The sequence below is a fragment of the Crinia signifera genome, chromosome 4, assembly GCF_055691185.1.
Source record: "Crinia signifera chromosome 4, ASM5569118v1, whole genome shotgun sequence".
NCBI classification, from domain to species: domain Eukaryota; kingdom Metazoa; phylum Chordata; class Amphibia; order Anura; family Myobatrachidae; genus Crinia; species Crinia signifera.
This window is the reverse complement of record NC_139220.1, coordinates 341,270,669-341,296,758: the sequence shown is the minus strand read 5'-3', so window position 1 is coordinate 341,296,758 and position 26,090 is coordinate 341,270,669. Positions and strand designations below refer to the sequence as shown.

The 26,090-nt window shown below is 48.7% G+C and overlaps 1 protein-coding gene across 1 annotated transcript in view; it reads right to left on the bottom strand.

Annotated features, from left to right (window-relative positions):
- ACAP1 (ArfGAP with coiled-coil, ankyrin repeat and PH domains 1) overlaps positions 1-26,090 on the bottom strand; it is a 273,447-nt gene that overhangs the window by 46,016 nt on the left and 201,341 nt on the right. The window contains exons 19-20 of the mRNA XM_083185916.1: positions 25,776-25,885; positions 25,593-25,703 (exon numbers count right to left, since the gene is read on the bottom strand). Of these exons, the coding sequence (XP_083042042.1) occupies positions 25,593-25,703; positions 25,776-25,885 (221 nt within the window). The remainder of the gene's footprint in view (positions 1-25,592; positions 25,704-25,775; positions 25,886-26,090) is intronic.

Below are 26,090 nucleotides of genomic sequence, written 5' to 3'. Positions count from 1 at the left end.
GAGCATCACATCTGACTGGGACTATGTACACAGTGATGGTTCTGCTGTCTGTCTGTCTGGTATTGTGGTGGTACTGCTGTTACCGTTCTGCAGAGCATCACATCTGACTGGGACTATGTACACAGTGATGGTTCTGCTGTCTGTCTGGTATTGTGGTGGTACCGCTGTTACCGTCCTGCAGAGCATCACATCTGACTGGGACTATGTACACAGTGATGGTTCTGTTGTCTGTCTGGTATTGTGGTGGTACCGCTGTGACCGTTCTGCAGAGCATCACATCTGACTGGGACTATGTACACAGTGATGGTTCTGCTGTCTGTCTGTCTGGTATTGTGGTGGTACCGCTGTTACCGTTCTGCAGAGCATCACATCTGACTGGGACTATGTACACAGTGATGGTTCTGCTGTCTGTCTGGTATTGTGGTGGTACCGCTGTTACCGTTCTGCAGAGCATCACATCTGACTGGGACTATGTACATAGTGATGGTTCTGCTGTCTGTCTGTCTGGTATTGTGGTGGTACCGCTGTTACCGTTCTGCAGAGCATCACATCTGACTGGGACTATGTACACAGTGATGGTTCTGTTGTCTGTCTAGTATTGTGGTGGTACCGCTGTTACCGTTCTGCAGAGCATCACATCTGACTGGGACTATGTACACAGTGATGGTTCTGCTGTCTGTCTGTCTGTCTGGTATTGTGGTGGTACCGCTGTTACCGTTCTGCAGAGCATCACATCTGACTGGGACTATGTACACAGTGATGGTTCTGTTGTCTGTCTAGTATTGTGGTGGTACCGCTGTGACCGTTCTGCAGAGCATCACATCTGACTGGGACTATGAACACAGTGATGGTTCTGCTGTCTGTCTGTCTGGTATTGTGGTGGTACCGCTGTTACCGTTCTGCAGAGCATCACATCTGACTGGGACTATGTACACAGTGATGGTTCTGCTGTCTGTCTGTCTGGTATTGTGGTGGTACTGCTGTTACCGTTCTGCAGAGCATCACATCTGCCTGGGACTATGTACACAGTGATTGTTCTGCTGTCTGTCTGGTATTGTGGTGGTACCGCTGTGACCGTTCTGCAGAGCATCACATCTGACTGGGACTATGTACACAGTGATGGTTCTGTTGTCTGTCTGGTATTGTGGTGGTACCGCTGTGACCGTTCTGCAGAGCATCACATCTGACTGGGACTATGTACACAGTGATGGTTCTGCTGTCTGTCTGGTATTGTGGTGGTACCGCTGTGACCGTTCTGCAGAGCTTCACATCTGACTGGGACTATGTACACAGTGATGGTTCTGCTGTCTGTCTGGTATTGTGGTGGTACCGCTGTTACCGTTCTGCAGAGCATCACATCTGACTGGGACTATGTACACAGTGATGGTTCTGCTGTCTGTCTGGTATTGTGGTGGTACCGCTGTTACCGTTCTGCAGAGCATCACATCTGACTGGGACTATGTACACAGCGATGGTTCTGCTGTCTGTCTGGTTTTGTGGTGGTACCGCTGTTACTGTTCTGCAGAGCATCACATCTGACTGGGACTATGTACACAGTGATGGTTCTGCTGTCTGTCTGGTATTGTGGTGGTACCGCTGTTACCGTTCTGCAGAGCATCACATCTGACTGGGACTATGTACACAGTGATGGTTCTGCTGTCTGTCTGGTTTTGTGGTGGTACCGCTGTGACCGCTCCGCAGAGCATCACATCTGACTGGGACTATGTACACAGTGATGGTTCTGCTGTCTGTCTGTCTGGTATTGTGGTGGTACCGCTGTTACCGTTCTGCAGAGCATCACATCTGACTGGGACCATGTACACAGTGATGATTCTGCTGTCTGTCTGGTATTGTGGTGGTACCGCTGTTACCGTTCTGCAGAGCATCACATCTGACTGGGACTATGTACACAGTGATGGTTCTGCTGTCTGTCTGTCTAGTATTGTGGTGGTACCGCTGTTACCGTTCTGCAGAGCATCACATCTGACTGGGACTATGTACACAGTGATGGTTCTGCTGTCTGTCTGTCTGGTATTGTGGTGGTACCGCTGTTACCGTCCTGCAGAGCATCACATCTGACTGGGTTTATGTACACAGTGATGGTTCTGCTGTCTGTCTGTCTGGTATTGTGGTGGTACCGCTGTGACCGTTCTGCAGAGCATCACATCTGACTGGGACTATGTACACAGTGATGGTTCTGCTGTCTGTCTGGTATTGAGGTGGTACCGCTGTTACCATTCTGCAGAGCATCACATCTGACTGGGACTATGTACACAGTGATGGTTCTGCTGTCTGTCTGGTATTGTGGTGGTACCGCTGTTACCGTTCTGCAGAGCATCACATCTGACTGGGACTATGTACACAGTGATGATTCTGCTGTCTGTCTGGTATTGTGGTGGTACCGCTGTGACCGTTCTGCAGAGCATCACATCTGACTGGGACTATGTACACAGTGATGGTTCTGCTGTCTGTCTGGTATTGTGGTGGTACCGCTGTGACTGTTCTGCAGAGCATCACATCTGACTGGGACTATGTACACAGTGATGATTCTGCTGTCTGTCTGGTATTGTGGTGGTACCGCTGTGACCGTTCTGCAGAGCATCACATCTGACTGGGACTATGTACACAGTGATGGTTCTGCTGTCTGTCTGGTATTGTGGTGGTACCGCTGTTACCATTCTGCAGAGCATCACATCTGACTGGGACTATGTACACAGTGATGGTTCTGCTGTCTGTCTGGTATTGTGGTGGTACCGCTGTTACCGTCCTGCAGAGCATCACATCTGACTGGGACTATGTACACAGTGATGGTTCTGCTGTCTGTCTGTCTGGTATTGTGGTGGTACCGCTGTGACTAGGATGTAGTGCCCATTGTAATGTAGCTACAAAAAAGGCCAACAAAATTCTGGCATGTATTAAGAGGGGAATGGAAACTAGGGACTCAAGGGTAATTATGCCACTATATAAAGCATTGGTGAGACCTCACCTAGAGTACGGAGTACAGTTCTGGGCCCCACACTATAAAAAGGACATCATAGAATTAGAAAAAGTCCAAAGGCGAGCAACAAAGCTTATTAGGGGAATGGAGAATTTAAGCTACGGGGAGAGATTAAGCAATTTGGGACTATTTACATTAGAGAAGAGACGTTTAAGGGGGGACATGCTCAACATGTACAAGTATATCAAAGGCCAATATAAGGAACTGTCACGCACCCTCTTTTCTACTAGAAAGGAATCTAGGACGCGAGGGCGAGTATAGATTAGAAGAACAAAGATTTCATTCAGCTAGTAGAAAGAATTTCTTTACGGTCAGAACAGTCAAACTCTGGAACTCTCTTCCCAGAGAGGTGGTAACGGCTGGCTCATTAAATGCATTCAAGGCAAAGTTGGACAAACATTTACTGGAGAAAAACATCCATGGGTACAAATAAGAAATATAATTTGTCTGTAAAATACCAGAACCTACCAAATCAGCAATGGATATCTATACCAGGTTGAACTAGATGGACGCAAGTCTTTTTTCAGCCTTACCTACTATGTAACTATGTAACTATGTTCTGCAGAGCATCACATCTGACTGGGACTATGTACACAGTGATGGTTCTGCTGTCTGTCTGGTATTGTGGTGGTACCGCTGTTACCGTTCTGCAGAGCATCACATCTGACTGGGACTATGTACACAGTGATGGTTCTGCGGTCTGTCTGGTATTGTGGTGGTACCGCTGTTACCGTTCTGCAGAGCATCACATCTGACTGGGACTATGTACACAGTGATGGTTCTGCTGGCTGTCTGTCTGGTTTTGTGGTGGTACCGCTGTGACCGTTCTGCAGAGCATCACATCTGCCTGGGACTATGTACACAGTGATGGTTCTGCTGTCTGTCTGGTATTGTGGTGGTACCGCTGTTACCGTTCTGCAGAGCATCACATCTGACTGGGACTATGTACACAGTGATGGTTCTGCGGTCTGTCTGTCTGGTATTGTGATGGTACCGCTGTTACCATTCTGCAGAGCATCACATCTGACTGGGACTATGTACACAGTGATGGTTCTGCTGTCTGTCTGTCTGGTATTGTGGTGGTACCGCTGTTACCGTCCTGCAGAGCATCACATCTGACTGGGACTATGTACACAGTGATGGTTCTGCTGGCTGTCTGTCTGGTATTGTGGTGGTACCGCTGTTACCGTTCTGCAGAGCATCACATCTGACTGGGACTATTTTGTGGTTCCTAGACCGGCGGTATGGCGGCTGCAGCCTCAACCAGCTCAAGGAATCACCAGATCCCCTGAGTTGCCGCAGGCTGGTGGAAAGGCTCTCCATCCGTCGGCGGCGGGGAGAGGAATCCCTGCCCATCTTTGGTTCAGGGAGATGGGCAGAGTTAGGGGGGGGGGTGCGGTCAGCTACTGGGGAGCAGTGGGGAGGAGGTGGAGGGCTCTGTCAGAACGGGGCGCGCCAGTGTCTCATATACGTTGTGACCGGATGCCTGCCCTTACGCTCTGGCTACGCCGTTCAGGTCCACAGATAGCGGTTCCTGGTCTCACGGGACCTGGCCAATAGGGGATTCCCTGTTACCATCAGTAACCGCCTGTTACTGACTCCGCCCACTACACAGTGGGCGGGGATGTCGCGGCCACTACCATACTCCTGCTATGTGGCGCCTGGAACCACGGATACTGACTCAGGCCTTGAGGCAATAGATGTTTTATTTGCTCAAAATAGAAGCTCTGAAAAGAGCCCTCTCCTAGATCCCTAGGAGGTACAGCATACAGATAAAGTTACAGCATTCAGATCAGGTGATGTACAAAAACCAGGGCTCACAGGCCTTCTTTGTATACTAGTCCAACACACAGTACCACAGGGGGTACGCCCACCCTGTGGTCTCCAACCAATCAGCTTAAGTGCATGCACGGTCAGCATTGTCCCTATGGACAGAGGGGAGTGGTTACTCCTCTGAGCCACAGCCCACCTGGGGGGCCAGGTACCTCCCAGGTGCTGGTCTGTCTGGCTAGGGGGGAGGTCTCTCTCCAAAACCTATTTCTCTTTCAATGGTCCTGGTGACACAGCTTCACATTGGGATGTAGGAGGGTCCGTATTAGCCAGGCACCTATCCTAAAGCTTTTGGAGGGTAGGCTCCTCCCTCTGCATCCCAGACTCCTCAGTTCGTGTTAGGTGCCCACTGGAGTGGGTGCTATTCTAAAGGGCTGCGGGAGCAGCCGAAGGAGTAGAGTTCGTTAGGGTTTTTATTATTTTATTAACTATTACCCTAGCTAGGTAGGCACAGTGTGAGGATTCTCATAGTGAATCCTCACACTGACAGCGCAGCAGGAGCTGACAGAAACGCGTCCTGTCAGCTCACTGTGCACAGGGGAGACGCTGTCTGGCCTCCCTGTGCAGCGCTTACAGCTTCTTTTAAGAAGCTGCCTGGGCTCCGGAGCGTCCTGAAACCGGCTTCACGTTTAGGTGGGGATCATGGGGGACAGGCGCTCCGTGATGGCGGCGGCCATTTTCTGCGGAGCTTGCACACTGAGCTCCTGTATGAGAGGACAGCAGTGTGTTACAGGCATGTTCCAAGTGGTCCCCAGCAGAGGGGGAGACACTGGAACTTGGAGATCCTGCAGTGGGAGCGGCTGTCTGGGGGTGATTGGCGCCAAAAGCCACGGACCCTGCAGCAGCAGGGACTTGGTCTCTTCCCTCACACTGTTTTGGCGCCATTCAGAACGCTTGCAGCGGAGCTGAGCTGGCTGACAGATCCTGACAGAGTGATTGGATTTCCTGGGCATCGCTTTCCCCATTCTGAAGACTACAGAAAGCTAAGTGACTGAGTACATTGGTTCTGTATATAATGCCTGTACATTAATGCACTGTGACTGTGTTATTTGAGAACATAATGTCTGAGCAACAGTCTGTGGTTTTGGGGGAGGGAGCCTTAAATGCATTGAGCGCTTGCAGTGGTTGTACACTGAAATTTGTCTCTGAGCAGATGGCCAGGGGGGGCTTATGTATTTCTTGCGCTGCTGTGAAACCCATGGGGAGTGAACTCCAGAGGGTAGAGCAATCGGAGCCTGCGTGGGCCAAGTCCCTGGGCAGGTCTGTTAATGCTTTGGTGCATTGCTGGACAGGCAGAGTGATGTGCTGGTAACTTCCCCTAGACCATTGCCATTATCTCAGCAGTCCTCTGGCTCCTTGCCTCGGACCCAGACAGATCCTGACTTATTACAGGTCATGCAGGATACTGCTAAGGGAATCAGCAGGTTTAATTACTTGTTGGACAAGTTTGATGGTGATTCTGTGGGGACCCCTAAAAGGTCTTATTCAGTGCCAGTGTTAGCTGCTGCTGAGGAGGGAGAGTACACAGACATACCCTGGGATCAGGGTGATGATTCTGACGAGTCCTCAGCCTCAGGGGTGGAGGATTTGATTACGGCTGTTAAACAGGCATTGAATTTGTCTGTGGAGGATAAAACTCCTACAAAGGGTGTTTTTAAGAGACAGCGTAAAGAAACTGATACTTTCCCTGCAGACGAGGGTTTACAAGATTTATTTGAAGGGGCCTGGAAAACCCCTGATAAAAGGCTTTAGATGCCTAAAAGATTTTAAGCCTGGATCCCATGCCTGAGGCTCATGTAGACCTCTGGGAGAAAGTCCCAGTGGTAGATGCTGCTGTGGCACGCTTGTCAAAAACCACTGTGCTACCAGTGCAGGGGGGAGCAGCCTTTAAGGACCCCGTAGATAAAAAGCTGGAGGGTAACCTCAAGGCAATGTTTGAAGGGGTGGGCTACACACTCCGCCCTCTGATTGCTTCAGCCTGGGTCTCTAAGGCCATGATTGTGTGGGCCAATGACCTGTGCACTATTTGACATGCTGATCCTTGTGTGTTGTTACTTGCGGAGAGGCTTAAAGCAGCTGCAGAGTATGTCCTTGAGGCTGAGGAGGAAGCTCTCAAAATGACTGCCAGAGTTTCCTCAGTGTCCGTCAATGCCAGGAGAGTGCTCTGGCTTAAAGCTTGGGAGGCGGATAACGAGTCTAAGAAGGCCTTAGAGGCATTGGCTTTTAAAGGAAAACTGTTGTTTGGTTCAGAACTAGAAGAAATTATTAAGCAGGCCACAGGTGGTAAAAGTACCCTCCTGCCGGCCCCTGCAGCCAAGCAGACATCAAGGTTTCTGCTTTTAGGCCGTCCTTTCGGCCCTCCCCTAGAGGAGGTGCGTCCTTTCGAGGACAATCCTTTAGGGCAGGCATGTCCAACGTTGGCCCTCCAGATGTTGTGAAACTACACATCCCAGCATGCTTTGCCACCATTTTGCTATTAGAGAATGCTAAAACTATTGCAAAGCATGCTGGGATGTGTAGTTTCAAAACATCTGGAGGGCCAACGTTGGATATGCCTGCTTTAGGGGAAAGTTTCAGTCCTCCAGGGGCAAGGCCCCAAAGTCTAAATTCGGTTATTTTCATAAGAAACCAAAAACCAAAGGAGAGGACAAACCCGCCGCATGACTATTAAGGGATTTGCCCGGCGGTGGTCAAGGTGGGGGGGCGTCTGTCACAGTTCAGGGACGCATGGGCATTGTTAGACCAGGATTCCTGGGTATTAGACATTATAGCCCAGGGTTACAGAATTCCCTTCAAAGATCTTCCTCCGAGAAGATTCATTCCCACACCACTACCAAAGGAGGCTCGGCTCCGTACAGCTCTCTTGGGAGCGGCTCACTCTCTTTTAGAGAAGGGTGTGGTGATCCCGGTACCCAGAGCGGAGTGGAAAAAAGGCTTTTGTTCCACTCTGTTTCTGGTGCCCAAACCAGACGGGTCTTTCAGACCGATTCTCAATTTAAAGTCATTGAATATCCATTTGTGGGTAGATCATTTCAAAATAGGGTCTCTACGGTCAGTGCTGCTGAGCCTGGACCAGGGAGAATTTTTGGCGTCCATGGATGTCCAGGACGCATACCTTCATGTTCCTATCCATCCAGAACATTGAGGTTTGCGATAGGAGACCTGCATTTGTAATTCCAGGCGTTGCCCTTCGGTCTGGCTACAGCGCCAAGGGTATTCACCAAGATAATGTCAGTAATGGCGGCGGTGTAATGGCGGCGGTGCTTCGGCTGAGGGGAAGCACTGTGATTCCATATTTGGACGACCTGCTGTTCAAAGCGGAATCAGCAGAGAAGCGAAAGAGTCACTTGGCAGAAGCCATCAGGTTTTTTGCAGGCTCACGGTTGGCTTTTAAATTTACAAAAGTCTCAGTTGGTGCCGTCACAGAGACTCCAGTTCCTGGGAGTTGTTCTGGATACCCATCTACATCGGGTATTCCTACCAGAGGCAAAGGCCAGGGACCTGGCTGCCTTGGTCCAGGAGATCCTCGGGTCTCAGAACACATCAGTTTGGAGGTCTCTCAAGCTGCTGGGGAAGATGGTGGCGTCTTTCGAGACGTTACAGTTCGCCAGGTTCCATTCTAGAGTGTTCCAGTGGAACATTCTGACAGCCTGGTCGGGGAATACTCAGACCATGAAGTCAGAACACATAGTGTTGTCTCCAGAAACTCGGTCTTCCCTGAAATGGTGGATGGAGGTGGATTCCCTTCAGTGGGGTCGGTCTCTGCAGTCCGGGAGCTGGCTGGTAGTCACTATCGATGCCAGTCTCAGGGGCTGGGGGGCAGCAGTCTTGGACCTGCGTCTGCAGGGTTTATGGACCTCGGAGGAGTCTGCCTTGTCGATCAATATTCTGGAACTGAGAGCTGTGTGGAAGGTGATTTCTCTGGCAGGAGAAAGATTACAGAGGCTCCCTTTAAGGATTCAGACTGACAGCGCCACAGCTGTGGCGTATCTGAATCACCAGGGAGGCACACGCAGCAAACTGGCTATGTGGGAGGTTTCCCGGATCTTCCTGTGGGCGGAACAGAATGTTCCAGCGTTATCAGCGATATTCATAACAGGAGTGGAGAATATAGAGACCGACTTCCTGAGCAGGGAGGAGCTGATGGAAGGAGAATGGAGCCTGAATCCACAAGTATTTCTTCAGATTACACTGAAGTGGGGAACTCCGGATGTGGACCTGATGGCATCAAGGTTCAATCATCAGGTGCCCAGGTTCTATGCCAGGATGAGAGATCGTGGATAGGGGTTTGGGGGGTTTTGCACACAAAAAACAAGGAATTGAAGCCCTCTATTTAACGGGCAATATACCACTGTATGTTGGTTCACCACAGTGGGGGTGCTATCCCAAACATTGGCATACAAAGACACAAAAGAGGAAAAGAGTTTGTATGGATGCACTCCTTAGTGGACAATCAAAAAACAAAATATAATTGGATTTCATTCCTTTTCAAATTTTGTTAAAAAATGTGGAGGTTCCTTTTATCTTTATTAGGACCTGGATGGATAAGGATACCACCACATATAGCGAAATAAGAGGTTAAAAGAGTTTTCTACATTGATCAACAAACAGTGTTTTTTAGGAGAGAAAAATGTGATTAAAGATTTTTAAAAGTGTAGGTAGATACGAATGTTGGTGCTAGTATTCTGACTAGAATTGGGGTGTATTCCCCACTAGAGTCCTTACATATATTGTCAAATCTGTATCAATAAAGAATTATTACCACACGTACACAATAATAAAAACATAAATTATACATTAAAAAATGAACCATTGGCATGTGCAGATTTTGAATAAAGGATGTATTGGTGGACCCAATATTTATAATCACCAATTTGGAGGTAGAATTTAACCCGCTCTGATCCTGGGAGAAATCTGGAAAGTCCTTATTTGCCACTTGGTGGTATCCTGAAGGTGTTATCATGGACTACAACTGATGGCATCGATGGAATTAGCCTATCAGGAGTCCCACTACTGCGAGTGATCAGGTGTCCAACGAAATTTAATGTGGCTGGAGACTTTCAAGGTGGTAAATATCCGATCAGGTGATTCAGCAGGTGGGGCAGTCCTTTGGAAACAAAGGGTTAGAGTCCTCGGGTGATTGGGGTCCAAAATAGGGTGGTCACCAACGCGTTTCGCAGTGCCTACTGACTGCTTTGTCAAGGTGTCCATTGTGGTCTGTGGGTGCCATTTTTATACCTGGCTCCCCTAGGGTTCATTTGCATACCAAATTGGTTCAATGCTATACAGAGTATAAAAAACATAAAATAAACTTACTCGGAGACAGTAAGAGTAATCGCTTATATAGAATATATAATTCATAACACAATTCAATGTTTATAACAGTAAAAAAATCAAAAACAAAATATAATGACAATCATAATACTTCCGGGTCAGTGCCTTGCTCTGGGCAAATTTAAATCACTTCCGGGTCAGGCTTTTTATAATATCAATAATTGTACATGCCCAGTGTATTGGGTCACTTATAAAACACTCGTTTGAGAGGATAATTAAGGGCAATGGTACCGCTTATAGTGGTTTATCCCGATAGTGGTTTATCCCAAGAAGCTCACATAGCGAAACACGTGTCCTGTCCGTGTAGCGTTAGATAGAATGTTTGGTGTTTAGCTTAGACATGTATTTCCTACAATTATTGTGATATACCTAGCGTCCTTACTAATCTGTATCCAGGAGGTTGTAGCTAGTATATGTGCAGCAGCCAGTGTTAGCAGACCAAACAGTGGTCTTGCTATTCACCCACCTCTGGTAGCATTTACGCAGCCCAGCACCATATACTATATAGATAGTGCTTGAACAACAGTACCCTGCAATCCCCAGTAGGTGTCGCTGCTGTACCTCACTCAGAGCTAACAAATATATGGAGACAACGTTTTAAGCTGTCTCATAAGCTCTGGCTGCAATTTGCAACATAATAAACACATTTGTATCGTCATTACAAACCTTGTATGATAATAAGATACAAATATTGTGTAAAACTCTCCTTTCTGGCTAAAACAACCTCTTGATCCACACCAAGTGGTTAGAGTCTTTATATCATCAGAAGACTAATTGTTGATATGCAGCAATCCGAATAAAAGGAATACACTTCCATACTGTATTAAAGTGATCCTGCATATGTATATTTAGACTAATTACCACAATAATTAAGGGGAATATACCCCCCATGATAAATATTGCCTGTCTGTTATAAAAAACACTTATTGGTCTATCTCAGTAGAAAATCCTAAACGTATACAAAAAATCTTTCTGGGTCGTCTGCAGGGAATTTAACCCTAAAAATTGTATAGGATCATATTCTTTGGGGAATATACCCCTAATTACACAGATTCTATATTGGTGTACGTACAATCGCACCTAGGGACTCCCATAGGGAGTGTACCCTCTAATTGTTATTAAATCATATTTTGGGATATCTGCAGAGAACCCACCCCTGGACTCATACAGTGTTGATATAGGTAAACTAACACGGGGCCTCACAACAGACGTCATCTGGGGAATTCACCCCTTAAATTCTCACAGATTGCATCTAGGGGATGTGTACGGGGAATTCACCCCTTAAATATATGCATAGCCTCTGAATGTGAAATAGACACCAGGCACCCCAAGTGACGACGTGTAGGGAATTTTACCCCTAACACCTACCAACGCTGTTGAAAGACCCGTATGGGGAATTTACCCCTAAAAACCCGATCAACTATATTTAGGCATATACACCAAGTATCCCCCTGCACAATATTCTAGGAGTCGACCGACCTACACAGGTGAACTAATACTAGATACGTTGACTGTCCGGAAAAATTTACACTGTCCGGTAAAACTCTAGTGGGGAATCTACCCCTAATTTGTATAAACTGTATCTTGCTGGGGGATACCTGTGGGGAACCCACCCCCTAACAAACGTCCTCTGTGAACACACATTGGGTTCTTATACCTCTACGGTGTGTGGGGAATCTACCCCTAATTCCTACTAACTGTATCCAGGGACCTCGTACGTGTGGAATACTGCACCAATACATCCGAGAGCATTCAATCCATCACACCTGAGAAAGCCCCCACAAGGCAAAAATAAACAAACACGTGTGGTAATAATTCTTTATTGATACAGATTTGACAATATATGTAAGGACTCTAGTGGGGAATACACCCCAATTCTTGTCAGAATACTAGCACCAACATTCGTATCTACCTACACTTTTAAAAATCTTTAATCACATTTTTCTCTCCTAAAAAACACTGTTTGTTGATCAATGTAGAAAACTCTTTTAACCTCTTATTTCGCTATATGTGGTGGTATCCTTATCCATCCAGGTCCTAATAAAGATAAAAGGAACCTCCACATTTTTTAACAAAATTTGAAAAGGAATGAAATCCAATTATATTTTGTTTTTTGATTGTCCACTAAGGAGTGCATCCATACAAACTCTTTTCCTCTTTTGTGTCTCAGGATGAGAGATCCACTGGCAGAAGCAGTGGATGCTAGGACCATCCTCTGGGAGGGGAATCTACTTTATGTCTTTCCGCCAGTTCCAATGCTGGCAAGAGTTTAAAAAAAAAAAAAAATCCAGGCCCAGGCAATCCCGGTGATTTTAGTGGCCCCAGATTGGCCAAGGAGGTCATGGTACTCGAGGCTTCAGAGATTGTCTGTGGACTCGTGGCGTCTACCTCAGAGGTCAGATCTTCTAAACCAAGGACCGTTCGACCATCTGGATTCAGCTCGGTTAAATTTGACGGCTTGGCTGTTGAAACCGCCATCTTGAAGAACAAAGGGTTCTCAGAGGCTGTGGTTAACACCATGATTAAAGCTAGAAAGTCAGTGTCTTCTGCAAATTATTATAGGGTCTGGAAGACCTATATTAGGTTGTGTGAAAGGCAGAAGTCACACACATCACGATTTAGACTGGCTAAATTGCTGGAGTTTTTGCAGGATGGCTTTTCCTCTGGGTTAAGCCTTCAGTCACTCAAAGTGCAGATCTCGGCCTTGTCAATTTATTTCCAAAAAAGGATTGCATTGTTACCGGAAGTACAGACCTTCCTGCAGGGAGTTTCTTGATTGAAACCTCCCTACAAGCAACCAGTAGCACCATGGGATTTGTCTCTGGTTCTGGAGTGCCTTCAAAAGGCGCCCTTTGAGCCACTGAGGTCGGCTGACCTTAAATTCCTTACGTGGAAGCTGGCATTTCTGTTGGCAGTGGTGTCAGCAAAGAGAGTATCGGAGTTGGGGGCATTGTCATGCAAGTCTCCCTTCCTTATATTTCATGATGATAGGGCTGTCCTTCGGACAGTACCCCAATTTTTACCAAAAGTAGTCTCTGCTTTTCATCTAAATCAGGAGATAGTTCTGCCTGTGTTTCAACCCCCAGAGGGTTCAAGGAAAAGGGACAAATTGAGGAATTTGGATGTTGTGCGCGCCTTGCGCATTTATGTGGACAGAGTTAAGAGTGTCAAAAAGACTGATACCTTGTTAGTGTTGTATGACATACACAAAATTGGTTGGCCTGCTTCTAAGCAGACCATTGCTAGGTGGTTGCGTTTCTGTAAGTGCTTTTGCATATACTAAAGTTGGTAGGCCTGTACCGGCCAGGATTAATGCGCATACCACCAGGTCGGTTGCCACCTCTTGGGCGGTTCGACATGGGGCAACAGCTGAGCAGGTTTGCAGGGCTGCTACTTGGTCATCTGTTCATACTTTTGCCAAATTCTATAGGTTCCATGAGTTCGCGCCGGAGGACGCATCATTCGGGCGAGCAGTAATGAGAGCTGCAGACCTGAGCGTACCCACCCAAAGGACCGGCTCTGGAACGTCCCAATGTTGAGCTGTGTCACCAGGACCATTGAAAGAGAAAGTACGGATTCTTACCGGTTAATACGCTTTCCTCTACTCCACCATGGCAGCTGTACTATGGGTTTTCCCCCTCATTAGGTAGATCTGGAAAGGAAAAAAAGACACAACACTGCCCCTATATAAGGACCGCCCCTACTGAGGCTCAGTGTCTTGATTATCAGCGAGTATACACTCTAAACATAACATAACTTAACACAACGTACTTATATTGCATCATATATACCAAGGGAATAATGCTGCCATGGTGGAGTAGAGGAAAGCGTATTAACCGGTAAGAATCCGTACTTTCCTCTACCTCCCCATGGCAGCTGTACTATGGGTAATACCATAGCAGTATAAAGAAAAATTTTGGGTGGGACCGAATAAAGAAATAATACTTTTTAGAAGGATGGAGGTTGTAATCACCTACGTGTAAGTCCACTTTAATCAATTAACGTCCCTTTAGAAGAGGAGTTTTAGTATAAACCTTAGATTACTGCGCTTAGTATCTTCCTGCCCAGTTTTGCATCACTGGAGGACTCGATATCCAAGCTATAGTGTCTGGAAAAAGTGTGGGCTGAGGCCCAGCAGGCTGCTTTGCATAATTCTTCGAGGGATGCTGCTCCCTTCCTAGCCCAGGAGGACCCTACTGCTCTAGTGGAATGAGCCTTTAAACCTTGTGGAACTTTCTTATTGTTTATCCTATATGCCTCTGCTATACATGTCCTGATCCATCTAGCGATGGTTGCTTTTAAGGCTCCGAGACCCTTATTCTTGACTTCTGTCACCACGAAGAGCCTTTTTGTTTTCCTCCAGTTCTCCACTCTTTGTAAGTATATAGTTAGAGCTCTTTTAACATCTAGTTTGTGGAGCCTTTGCTCTTTCTCGTTAGCTGGTTTTGCGCAAAAAGACGGTAGCACTATCTCCTGGTTGATGTGAAAAGACGACACCACCTTGGGCAGGAAGTGAGGATTTGTCCTAAGGACGACCTTATTCTCGTAAAAGTTCAGGAATGGCTCTTCTGCCCAGAGGGCTTGCAATTCCGATACTCTTCTTGTGGATGTTACAGCCACCAGGAATGCCACTTTAGTTGTTAGCCACTTGACTGGTACCTCCTCTAGAGGCTCGAAGGGGCTCTCTGTTAGAGCGTTTAGTACCAGATTAAGGTCCCATGGTGTAGTTGGGCTGCGAAACTCTGGTCTTATCCTCTTGGATGCTTGTATGAACCTTTGCACATATTTATCCTCTGCAATTTTCCTGTCTAGTACAGCCCCAAGCGCGGATACTTGAACTTTTAGCGTACTAACTGATAGCTTTTTGTCTAGGCCAGATTGCAGGAAGTCCAATACCGTAGATATGGCTTTATGATTCTTCTCCTGGGTTTTACAGAATTGTATGTAAGTTCTCCAGATTCTGTAATACGTGCCTGAGGTTGAACTCTTTTCTGGTTTCAGCAACCATGCCGCTAGGTTCCAGTTTCTGGGCTGTCGTTGCGCATATTTTCCCTGACCCAGCAAGTCTTCCCGGTCTGGCAGTCCCCAGGGTCCTGCTACTGCCATCCTGACCAGTTTCTGGAACCATGCCCTTCTTGGCCATGTGGGTACGATGACTATCACCATTGCCTTCTCCCTCTGTATCTTGTTCAATAGCCTGGAGATGACCGGAAATGGCGGAAAGGCATACATCAGGCCTTGTTCCCACTGGCACGTAAGTGCGTCTGTCCCCCAGGACTCCTTTTCCCAGTGCCTGGAAATTAATTTCTCCACTTTCCTGTTGTCTCTGGTCGCCATCAGGTCTATTTTTGGGTCGCCCCACATCCGGGCTATCTCCTCGAATATATCTTGGGATAATTCCCACTCCCCTGGCTTTATCTGCCTCCTGCTTAAGGCGTCTGCATGCTGGTTCTTCTGTCCTGCAACGAATACTGCTGAGAGACTTTTCGTCCAGGCTTCTGCCCAGTTCAACACTCGTGCAGCTGCTGTCATCATTGATCTGCTTTTTGTACCTCCCTGCTTGTTGAGGTATGCTACTACCACCAGGTTGTCTGATCTGATCACTATGTCTCTTTGGTACAGACCGGATTGAAAATGCAGACACGCTTCCTTCACTGCATTCATTTCCCTGATATTTGAGTGAAGCATTCCTTCTTGTCTTGTCCATTCTCCTTGGGCTGCTGCTCCTTGGCATACTGCCCCCCAGCCTGACATGCTGGCATCGGTTGTCACCAACACTTGTTCCCCTGTGATGAAGGACTTTCCATGTCCTAGTCTTCCTTTTGTCACCCACCAGAGCAGGTCTTGTTTGGCTCTTTTTGATAGGAGAATACTTTGTGTTGTTTTCTTGCTGTCCCCGTCCCATTGGGACAGAAAACAGTTCTGTATGCTTCTCGTATGAAGCCTTGCCCAATTCACAGTGTCTGATGCTGCCGACATGAGGCCTAGTAGTCTTAGGCAATCTGCTGACCTGACTGCCCTTCTTGCCAAGAAGTAGTTTATTTCTTGCTTTATCTTTTTTATTCTCTCCTGTGTCAACCTTGCTTTCATTGTTCTCGAGTTTATGATGACTCCCAGGTACTTTGCTGCCGTTGTGGGTTGAAGCTGACTTTTCTTTAGATTTATAATCCAGCCATGCTCTTGGAGAAACTCCATTACCCTGTGCGTGTGACTTAGAGCTTGCTCCTCTGACCGTGCCATTACTAGCAGGTCGTCTAGATAGGCCCAGACTGTAATGCCTTCCTCCCTGAGTTTTGCCACAAGCACTACCAGGACCTTGGTGAACGTCCTTGGCGAGGTTGACAGGCCGAACGGCAGAGCCGTGAATTGATAGGTTATGCCTGATATTCTGAATCTTAGGAATTTTTGGTGCTCTGAATAGATTGGTATGTGCAGGTAGGCATCTTTGAGGTCTATTGTAGTCAAGAAAGCGTTTCTTTTTATGTCCGGGAGTATTGTCCTGAGAGACTCCATCCTGAATTTTTTGGCTGTTACGTATACATTCAGCCTTCTCAGGTCCAGTATGGTTCTGAATCCTCCTCATTGTTTCTTGACTACGAAGAACCTTGATTGCCATCCTGTCATCTCTTGCCCCTTGGGAACCGTCACCACAACTCCTTGTGCTATCATATCTTGTAGGCTTTGTCTTAAAGCCAGTCTTTCTTCTCTGTTCTTTGGTATGGGTGAATCCTCCAGCCATACCCCAGGATCTCGTACAAATTCTATTTTGTACCCTGACGATATGACCTCCGTCACCCATCTGTCCTTTGTAGATCGGGCCCAGACTGAATGAAATTTCTTCAGCCTGCCCCCGACCTTCTCCTTGGCGTCATTGTGTCTGCCTGAATCCGAACCTTCCGTCTCTGCCTCTTTGGCCACGAAAGGAACTTCTTCCTCCAGACCAGGGCCTCCTGTATCCTCTGCCCGGTCTATATGTCCTTGCCTCCTTGAAGTCTTGGGACTGAAATTTTTGAGATCTGTAAGGCTTTTTCTTAAAGCCTCTGTCCTGGGGAAGCCACACCGACTTTCCCCCCCTGGTTTTCGATATGATATCATCTAGATTCTTCCCGAACAGGTAATCACCCTGGAACGGGAGTGATACCAGTTTATTTTTAGATTGGGCATCCGCCGACCATGGTTTCAGCCACAGTGCCCTCCTGGTCACCGCGGTGCTCGCATTTGTCCTGGCCGCCAGCCTAACCGCATCTAATGATGCATCGCAAATGAACTCAACGGCCACTTGCACGTTCTGAATTATCTTGAGGAGTTCTGACCTCTTTACGCCATCCAGTAAGTCGGACTCTAGATCCTGGCACCAGGATCTCAGTATCCTCGAGGTCACTGCTATTGCCGAGGATGCCTTTATAGATGCACCAGACGTGATGTGCTGCTTACGCAGGCTCATCTCCATCTTTCTTTCCATTGCATCCTTAAACACATTGGCGTCCTCAAGGGGCAGGGTAGTTTTTCTTGATAATCTGGCGATGGCTGAGTCTACCTTGGGAGCCACCTCCCACTTTTTCACTTGCTCCGTCTCGAACGGGTACATCTTATTAACTCTAAGTGGTACGGCTATTTTTTTGTCTGGGTTAGCCCACTCTTCCTCTACTATGTCCTGTAGTGGCTTAGAGAGAGGGAATGATTTGGGTTTTGGTACTTGTGAGTTATCCGGACGCCCGATTTCAAAATCGGGTCGGATCGGGCACATCGCATCGCATCGCATGCGACCATCGGATGCGATGCGATGCGATGCGATGCGATGACCCGATTTTTCCATAGGAATCAATGTTAAAATGGACTGAGTCCATTTTAACATGGAATTCAATGGGAAAAAGGGGTCCTTTTCATACCCCTACTATCCAAGTGGGCATGGAGTTGGATATAAACCTGTGGCGAGCGTAGCGAGCCACCGAGCCCGAAGCGTGGCGAGCGTAGCGAGCCCCGCGAGGGGACACGGAATACCGTCCCCTCGCGGGGCTCGCTTCGCTCGCCACGCTTCGGGCTCGGTGGCTCGCTACGCTCGCCACAGGTTTATATCCAACTCCATGCCCACTTGGATAGTAGGGGTATGAAAAGGACCCCTTTTTCCATAGGAATCATTTTAACATTGATTCCTATGGAAAAATCGGGTCATCGCATCCGATGGTCGCATGCGATGCGATGCGATATCGCATCGCATCGTATCTGATTGTATGCCTTAACTTAAGGCATACAATCAAAAAATCGGGCGTCCAGATAACTCACAAGTACCTGGGTTTTTTCTTTTTATCCTTAAAAAGGAGGTCCTGTAACTTTCCTTCTTCTTGTGGATCCTCAATGCTGAGTGATTTATTTATAAGGATGAGAAGGTTATTAAGGAGATCTGGATTAAAATCCAGCTCCATTTTCTCTTGAGTCACCTCCCCTTCTTCCACTTCTTCCTGTAAATCATTGGCAGGACCTTCCCCGGGGTCAGAGTCATCAGATAGTGGGTCCCTGGGCCTTTATGTGACCCCTTCTTCAGATCCTCCTTTGTAACAAAGGTATCAGCTAAGGAAGTTTTAAGCATAGCGACCAAGTCCGCCATCTGGTCTGGCCTCATAATGGGGGCTTTTTTGCAATTCTCACATACTGCACTTTTCCATTTATCTGGCAGAGGTGCGTCACACACAGAGCATTTAGCCACATGCAACTTTTTGTGCTTCTGCTTAAATTCCAGCTTCTCTTTACTTGACTCTGACCTGCAAGGAACAATAACCCCACTCAGAAGCTATACATTCAAAAGCACTTTACTACCGTCTTTCCCCGATAATTAGACCTACCCCGATAATAAGCCCTACCCCAGATTTTGGACGCTGGTCCAAAATAAGCCCTCCCCCGAAATTAAGCCCTACCATTTTTCCCATGTAATTGTATGTACACCATATGTGTACCCTCCGCTGACTCCCGCTGACCCCCGCTGACCCCCGCTGCCCTCCGCTCACTCACCAGCAGCACCGCAGCTCCCGTTCCCAGGGATGCATTGCGGTAGGCGCGGCGTGACGTCACGCCGCGCACATCGCGCCGCGCACATCACGTGGCTGACTGGCTGGCTGCTGCTCACCACACAGCGCCATCAACGAATATCCATTTAAACTACAAACAAACAGGTGGGGGCATGGAAAATGTAAAATACCGGCACATTAAATTGTGGGGCATTTCATAAAGGCGCAGTTGAATGTTTTAAAGGCGCAGTGGGGAATTTCTTAAAGGCGCAGGGGGGCTATTTTTTCAAAAGGTCTATTAAAATAAGCCCTCCCCCGAAAATAAGACCTATGGTCTTTTTTGAGCGAAAAAAAAAAATAAGACAGTGTCTTATTATCGGGGAAACACGGTAATATTTTCCTCCTGGCTTACCCTGATTTAGCTTGCTGCTTCCTATCGTCCTCCATTGCTGCAGAATCACTGTCAGCACAAATACACTAGTTAGACATGTTCTGGGTGTAACAGTAAAAGAATGTACTCCAGCAGCCCAGTGGAGCCTTACCCGATATCCGTCTGGCTCAGAGATAACAGCAGCGTTTCTGTTCAGCTGCGACGCAATTTTAAGTGCTGGCGTCCTCCTCTGCTTGTCAGAGTCGGCGCGCCCAGCCTCGCGCCTTCTGATGACGTCAGACGCCATATTCCCTCGCCCCCGAGCGCGCGCGCCAGTCTGAGACCAGCGCGATGACGTCAGACGCCGCCCCCGCCGTTTGGGGCTGTAGCAGCACTTCCTGACTTCGGAGCCCCGCAGGAGGGAGAAAGGTACGGATAGAGGGTGCGACGCCCGGGGGCTAAATACCTGATACCCAGCGTTCAGGCTGCGTCCGGTATGGCAAGGTACAACTGGGGTTGTTTTTTTTTTTTAATCCATGACCCCGCAACTGCACTGGGCAGAGGGGTATCGCCAGACGGGTGTCCCTACTACACTAGGTAGCGGGTAACCTCTAATTGCCTAAACCCCTAACTGCACTAGGCAGTGGGGAAGGCTGCAGCAGTCTCAGGGTAAGCCTCCTCTACCTGGAAAGGAAAAAAAGACACTGAGCCTCAGTAGGGGCGGTCCTTATATAGGGGCAGTGTTGTGTCTTTTTTTCCTTTCCAGATCTACCTAATGAGGGGGAAAACCCATAGTACAGCTGCCATGGGGAGGTAGAGGAAAAAGGGATTTTTGTAAGAACTTACCGTTCGAATCCCTTTCTCTGATATGGTCCTGGTGACACAGCGATCCCTCCCTTACGCTCAGTAAGTATGCCAGGTTCATGATGTTTCATGTTATAATTGGTTGAAAAGTTATTTTTGAAAATGTGCATATAATATGTGCAGGCGTTTGTACTGAGTTAATGTATTCCAGTGGCTTTGCAAGATTGAACTGAAGAGTCTGGGATGCAGTAGGGGAGGAGCCTACCCTCTAAAACTTTAGGATAGGTGCCTGGCTCCTACGGACCCTCCTACATCCCAGTGTTGAGCTGTGTCACCAGGACCATATCAGATAAAGGGATTCGAACAATAAGTTCTTACAAAAATCCCTTTATCCAGGAGCCTGCCAGGGGACCAGCTAAACACCTCTAGCCTAGACGTGAGCTCCAGAGATGGGTAACCCTGATCCCCTGCCCAGGTCTCCTGCCTGCTGACGGAGAGCCCCAGGGAGCTCCAAGGAACCACTCAGCTTGTTGGAAAGCTGCTGCCCCCTGCTACCATCCCAGCAGCTCCCAGCTTGCAGGCTGTCTGGGATTGTATTCCGTTTTTGGGATAAAGTTTGAGGAAGACCCAGCAGCCCACACAGGACTCTGGATTCCCCTGGGACACAACAGTTACAGTAAGTGCATTTTCCACATTTAAAATACATTGTTTTTATTTTATACATTGATTCTAGCCTGTGCCCCTGCGCAGGCGTCATCCCCCGGCACAGGCTTCATCCCCCCCCGCACAGGCGTCACCCCCCCCCCCCCCCACACACAGGCTTCATCCCCCCCACACAGGCTTCATCCCCCCCGCACAGGCGTCACCCCCCCCCCGCACAGGCTTCATCCCCCCCCCCCGCACAGGCTTCATCCCCCCCCCCCGCACAGGCTTCATCCCCCCCCGCACAGGCTTCATCCCCCCCGCACAGGCGTCATCCCCCAGCAGCACTGCAGCATGGGACCTGTAGTCCCAGCTCAGTGCTGCGCATACAATTTACAACCTGTTTGTATTGGGACTAGCGCGTCCCAGTGCTGGGCTTCTGCTAGCCCTGCAGCCCAGGAAAGCCATCCACCCTCTGCATGGTGCTGGGTGGTGCAGCCGCTGCCTTCTAGCCCCTGTGTCTCGAGGAAACATTGTTGCAGTCCAGGGCTGCGACTCACCCAAGCCCCGCTGGTGGCCGCTTCTCCTTTCCCCTGAGTCACTGCCTCCTGCTCCCGGCATGCCAGGGGTTAACTTCAGCTGACCCGGGGCTGCTGCGTGAGTGAGTCCTGGCACCGCACACCAGGAACCGGGTCACCTATCCTGGGAGGCACACATAGGGCGTCTGCGGCCGCCGGAGGTGGACCGGGGCCGCGGCACCCAACAAAACACAAGACTGTAGAGATGGGTCGTTCGTGAACGATCCAGTTCTTTTAAACGGCTCCCTTCAAAGAACGAGGGAGCCGCCGATCCCAAAATGGTGAACCGGATCAGTTACGTTTTTCATTGCATACAATACAATGCATTGCTTGAGCTCAGCACTGCCACCTTTGGCAGCTGAGATATTTTCTTCTAATTGGAGACTGAGTGAATAGAAAAACAAGGCTGCTTGTGCTGCTGCTGCTGCTGCTGCTGCTGTGTCATGTGCAGATCTAGATTCTTCTTGAAGCCCTGAAGGAGGTCAACAGCAGACTCAGCAGAGGCATTGCAGGATTGCTTCACCATCTTCTACTAGTACAGTATCACAGAAAGTTGTGTAGAAGTATGAACACACATTCTCACAGACACACAGACTTTAGTTAGACAGTGCACATGTTTTTTTTTTTTTTTTTACTAGATCTGTGTTTGCTGGGCTGTGTAGTACTTTTAACTTTAATTTGGAGGGGGAGGGGGCCTTCTTTTAACTTTCATTTGGGGGGGCTTGGCAATGAGCAAATTTAGTCCCGCTTGGCAATGAACACATTTAATCCCCCTTGGCAATAAGCAAATTTAGTCTCCCTTGGCAACGAGCAAAATTAATACCCCTTTTACACCGCCGCAAAACCCCGGGTCTTCAGCGGGTCAGACCCCGGTCAGCAGCAGTGTAAATGGGACACGCCGTGTCCCTTTACACTGGACTTCTACCCAGGTCCTGGGAACTGGATTGTTCGTCAGACAAGCGTTGGTCAGACAGTCACTAGGTCGACATGCAGAAAGGTTGACATGGGAAGAGGTCGACATGGAACAAGGTCGACGTGGTTTTAGGTCGACATGGACGTTAGGGTGACATGAGGAAGGTCGAAAGGTCATAAGGTCGACATGGGGTTTTCGCTGTTTTTTGACCCGAATGTCAACAGTTGGAAGTGAAATCGGACCCTCACATCGCTCGCAATGCTTCGGGCACAGTGGCTCACTTCGCTTGCCACACTATTATAATCTCACTCCATGCCCTAGTGGATGGTAGGGCATGAAATACCGCCTGTCAGCACATGTCGGCTCAACAAACAGTGTCCACCTTATGACCTGTCGACCTTCCTCATGTTGACCTATAACCATGTAGACCTTGTTCCATGTCGACGTAAAACCACGTCGACCTGTAACCACGTCGACTTTTTCAACACACCCTGTATGTTACCTTGTCAGTTGTTTTTTGTTTACTATGTACGGCGCTGCGGACACTTTTGTGGCGCCTTATAAATAAACGTACTATTACTACTAACCACGTCGACCTTGTTCCATGTCGACCTAAAACCACGTCGACCTAAAACCACGTCGACCTTTCAGCATGTCGACCTAGTGTTGTTGACCTAATGTCGACCTAGTTCAGTCGACCAAACGACCGTTTCCCCAGGTCCTGACCTGGGTAGAACATGACTATGACCTGGGTAGAGGGCAGACGGTGTAAATGGGTACACTGGGTCATCCGACCCGGCTCCCATTTACATCAATGGGGGACCGCAGCATCCGCAGGTTGGACAGGGGGGCACAGACAGCCTGCGCTGCTGTCTGCTATATTCAGCAGACAGCAGCGGAGGAGGTGAATGGATGCCGGTGTGAGGCATCCATTCACCTCCAGGACGATGGCTGGAGGGGTGCACGGGGCTGGGGGCAGCCCAGCAGCTTACCTTGGTGCTGGGCTGTCCCCAGCACGGCGATCAGTGGTCCCGGCGGGGATCACCGCGGGCCTGGCGCTTGGAGATGATGTCATTACATTTCTCTAAAATGTGCAATGTACAGAACACTTTAAGGAGCCGCATCCCGCTGTAAGCTTCTCTTCTCCTTCTGACACCCTCCGTGTACTCCCTGGCTAGCAGCTGTACATGTACCAGAGACATGGTATCTTCTACTCTAGTAAGCCAGTATCCCCTAAATGTATCATCGGGGAACCGCAGCAGGAATCTCCGATCCCTGCTGCGATCCCCCTTTCAGCGCCGCCGGCCGCATCCCCATAGGTTTCTATGGGGGATGCGAAGCTGCCCGATGTATCAACATCGGGCAGCCCGGCTTCGCACCCCTGGGCTACCGCCATTCTGAGATGGCGATAGCCCATTGTAGTCTATGCCTACACATCGCACTGCCCGGCTCGGATGAGAGGGGTCAGCGGGGGTCTGACCCCCCGGCTTCCAGGTTAGGGCTTCGCAGGGACGGGCTCCTTTCGGAGCCCTGTCCCTGCGCCCTCAAAATTGATAAATTGCCCCAATATGATCAATACCCCAGAACACCACCTCACAAAGGATTATTCCCTGTATTTGTCATTGTACAAGTATATAGGTAGGCATGAGGGAAATGGTTGTATTTAATGGGTGGGTAGACACTTTTATTTTTATATCATAGGGACCCCTCCTCCCTCCCGAAACTGGCAATGAAAAGGGGTCTTCAAGAGGGAGGCCTGATTTGTACAGTGAGCCACAGAATGTCAGACTCCACCTCCCCCTACTGCCGTATCCGGCGGCGTGTATGCCTGAAATGCTGAGGGCCTATTGGGGAGATATTCAAGGGGAGGGGCTACAGGCTAATTGTAGTAGTAGTACAGAGACCGGTAGCCCCACAGGAAGGGACCCTGAGATATATAAGGGGGCAAACCATACCTTCCAACTTCTGTCCGTATGAAATAGGGACACTCGCGTGGCTTAAAAGGGGGCGGGGCGTATGCAAATGAGGGCGCGGCTTAGGCTAATTAGCCGCAACCTCATTTTCATACGAGAATAGACGCTGTGCGCATGCGCACAGCGTCTATTCTACTAGATTGGGGGTCTCCCAACTGCCACCCCCCCGCAGCGGGACAATGCCTGCTGCGGGTGGGACAGGACCCGAAAATCGGGACTGTCCCTCTAAAATCGTGACAGTTGGGAGGTATGGGCAAACCCAACATATTCAATATTCAATTATCTACTGTGTTTACCACGCAGGGCTATTCAATTATTAGTCAATTTTCCCTGTGTGTAAAATCATAGATTCTACAGGCTAATACTGCAGAGAACAATCTATGTTAAGTGCACCACCTAGGTCAGGGTTAGAGAACCTTTGGCCCCAGCTGTTGTTGGACTACACATCCCAGCATTCCCTGCAACAGTTTTATCATGGCCAAATAGCAAATTGTAGCAGGGCATGCTGGGATGTGTAGTCCAACAACAGCTGGGGGCCAAAGGTTCCCCATCTCTGACCTACGACTTTGCTCTGTTTCTGGATTCCCTCTTAACGAATGATTGCTATTACCTGTTCTAAACAGGTAAATGGATAAGAAAGGTGTTTCCACACAGGTAATAACAATCAAACATTAAGAGGGAAGTCCAGAAACAGAGCATTGTGTCCCTCCTGGAAAGGGTCATGTTGGGAGGTATGGTACACTAACTCAAACCATAAATAACTGTCTTTTTTACACAAACTGAGTCGCAGAGCCGCCCAAAGGATCTAGATCTTTTCACTGACGACCCGGGTCCGCTCAGTGAGCCGTTTTGCCCATCTCTACAAGACTGGCTTTAACATTTGAATTTGTCGCCAAGCGCTCTTTGTCTGTCCGTGCGCCTTAACCCTTTCAGCCCCACGGCCACCACACACGTGTTCCCCCTTCTGGCGGATGGCGATTCTACTCCATATGTATATTTGTCCTATTGCAGGGGGGATAGCGGAGGGGTCACTGCAATGGCAGCAGGGGTGTGACTGAGAACATTTAGCAGTAATTCTGCCCCCAGTGGAGGCTGCTGGTAGCACACCCTGGATGCCGGTGCCTGTACACCTGTTATATATTACTCACAGTGTCACGATGTCGGCATTGGCTGATCCGATGGCGATGGAGAGTGCGTCTTTCCCATCATTATCCAGAGCGTTACTATCTGCCCCGCGCTTCAGAAAGAGACAGGCCAGCCTGAGATAAGAGACCATCGTTACAAGAGAGACATGAGCACATACACGGAGAGAAGGTTTATGCCACACTTACCCTGTGTACCCCTGGAGTGTAGCGTGGTGCAGGGGTCCCCGGCCCTCCTTATCCACCTGATTGACACTTGCTCCATTCTGCAGGAGAAACTCACAGGCCACGAGTGAGTCCTGGGGAGACAGAGAAAAAGCAGCTGTAGGGGGCCACAGGAAGCAAGTGCCTGAGCCCTGCATAGCGGGAGACGGGAGCAGCTCAGACATTACACCTGAGTCACACTGTGCTGCAGGGGGCAGATGTAACATGTGCAGAGAGACCTGGATGAAACTGTGCTATGCTGCAGGGGCAGATGTAACTTGTGCAGAGAGACCTGGATAA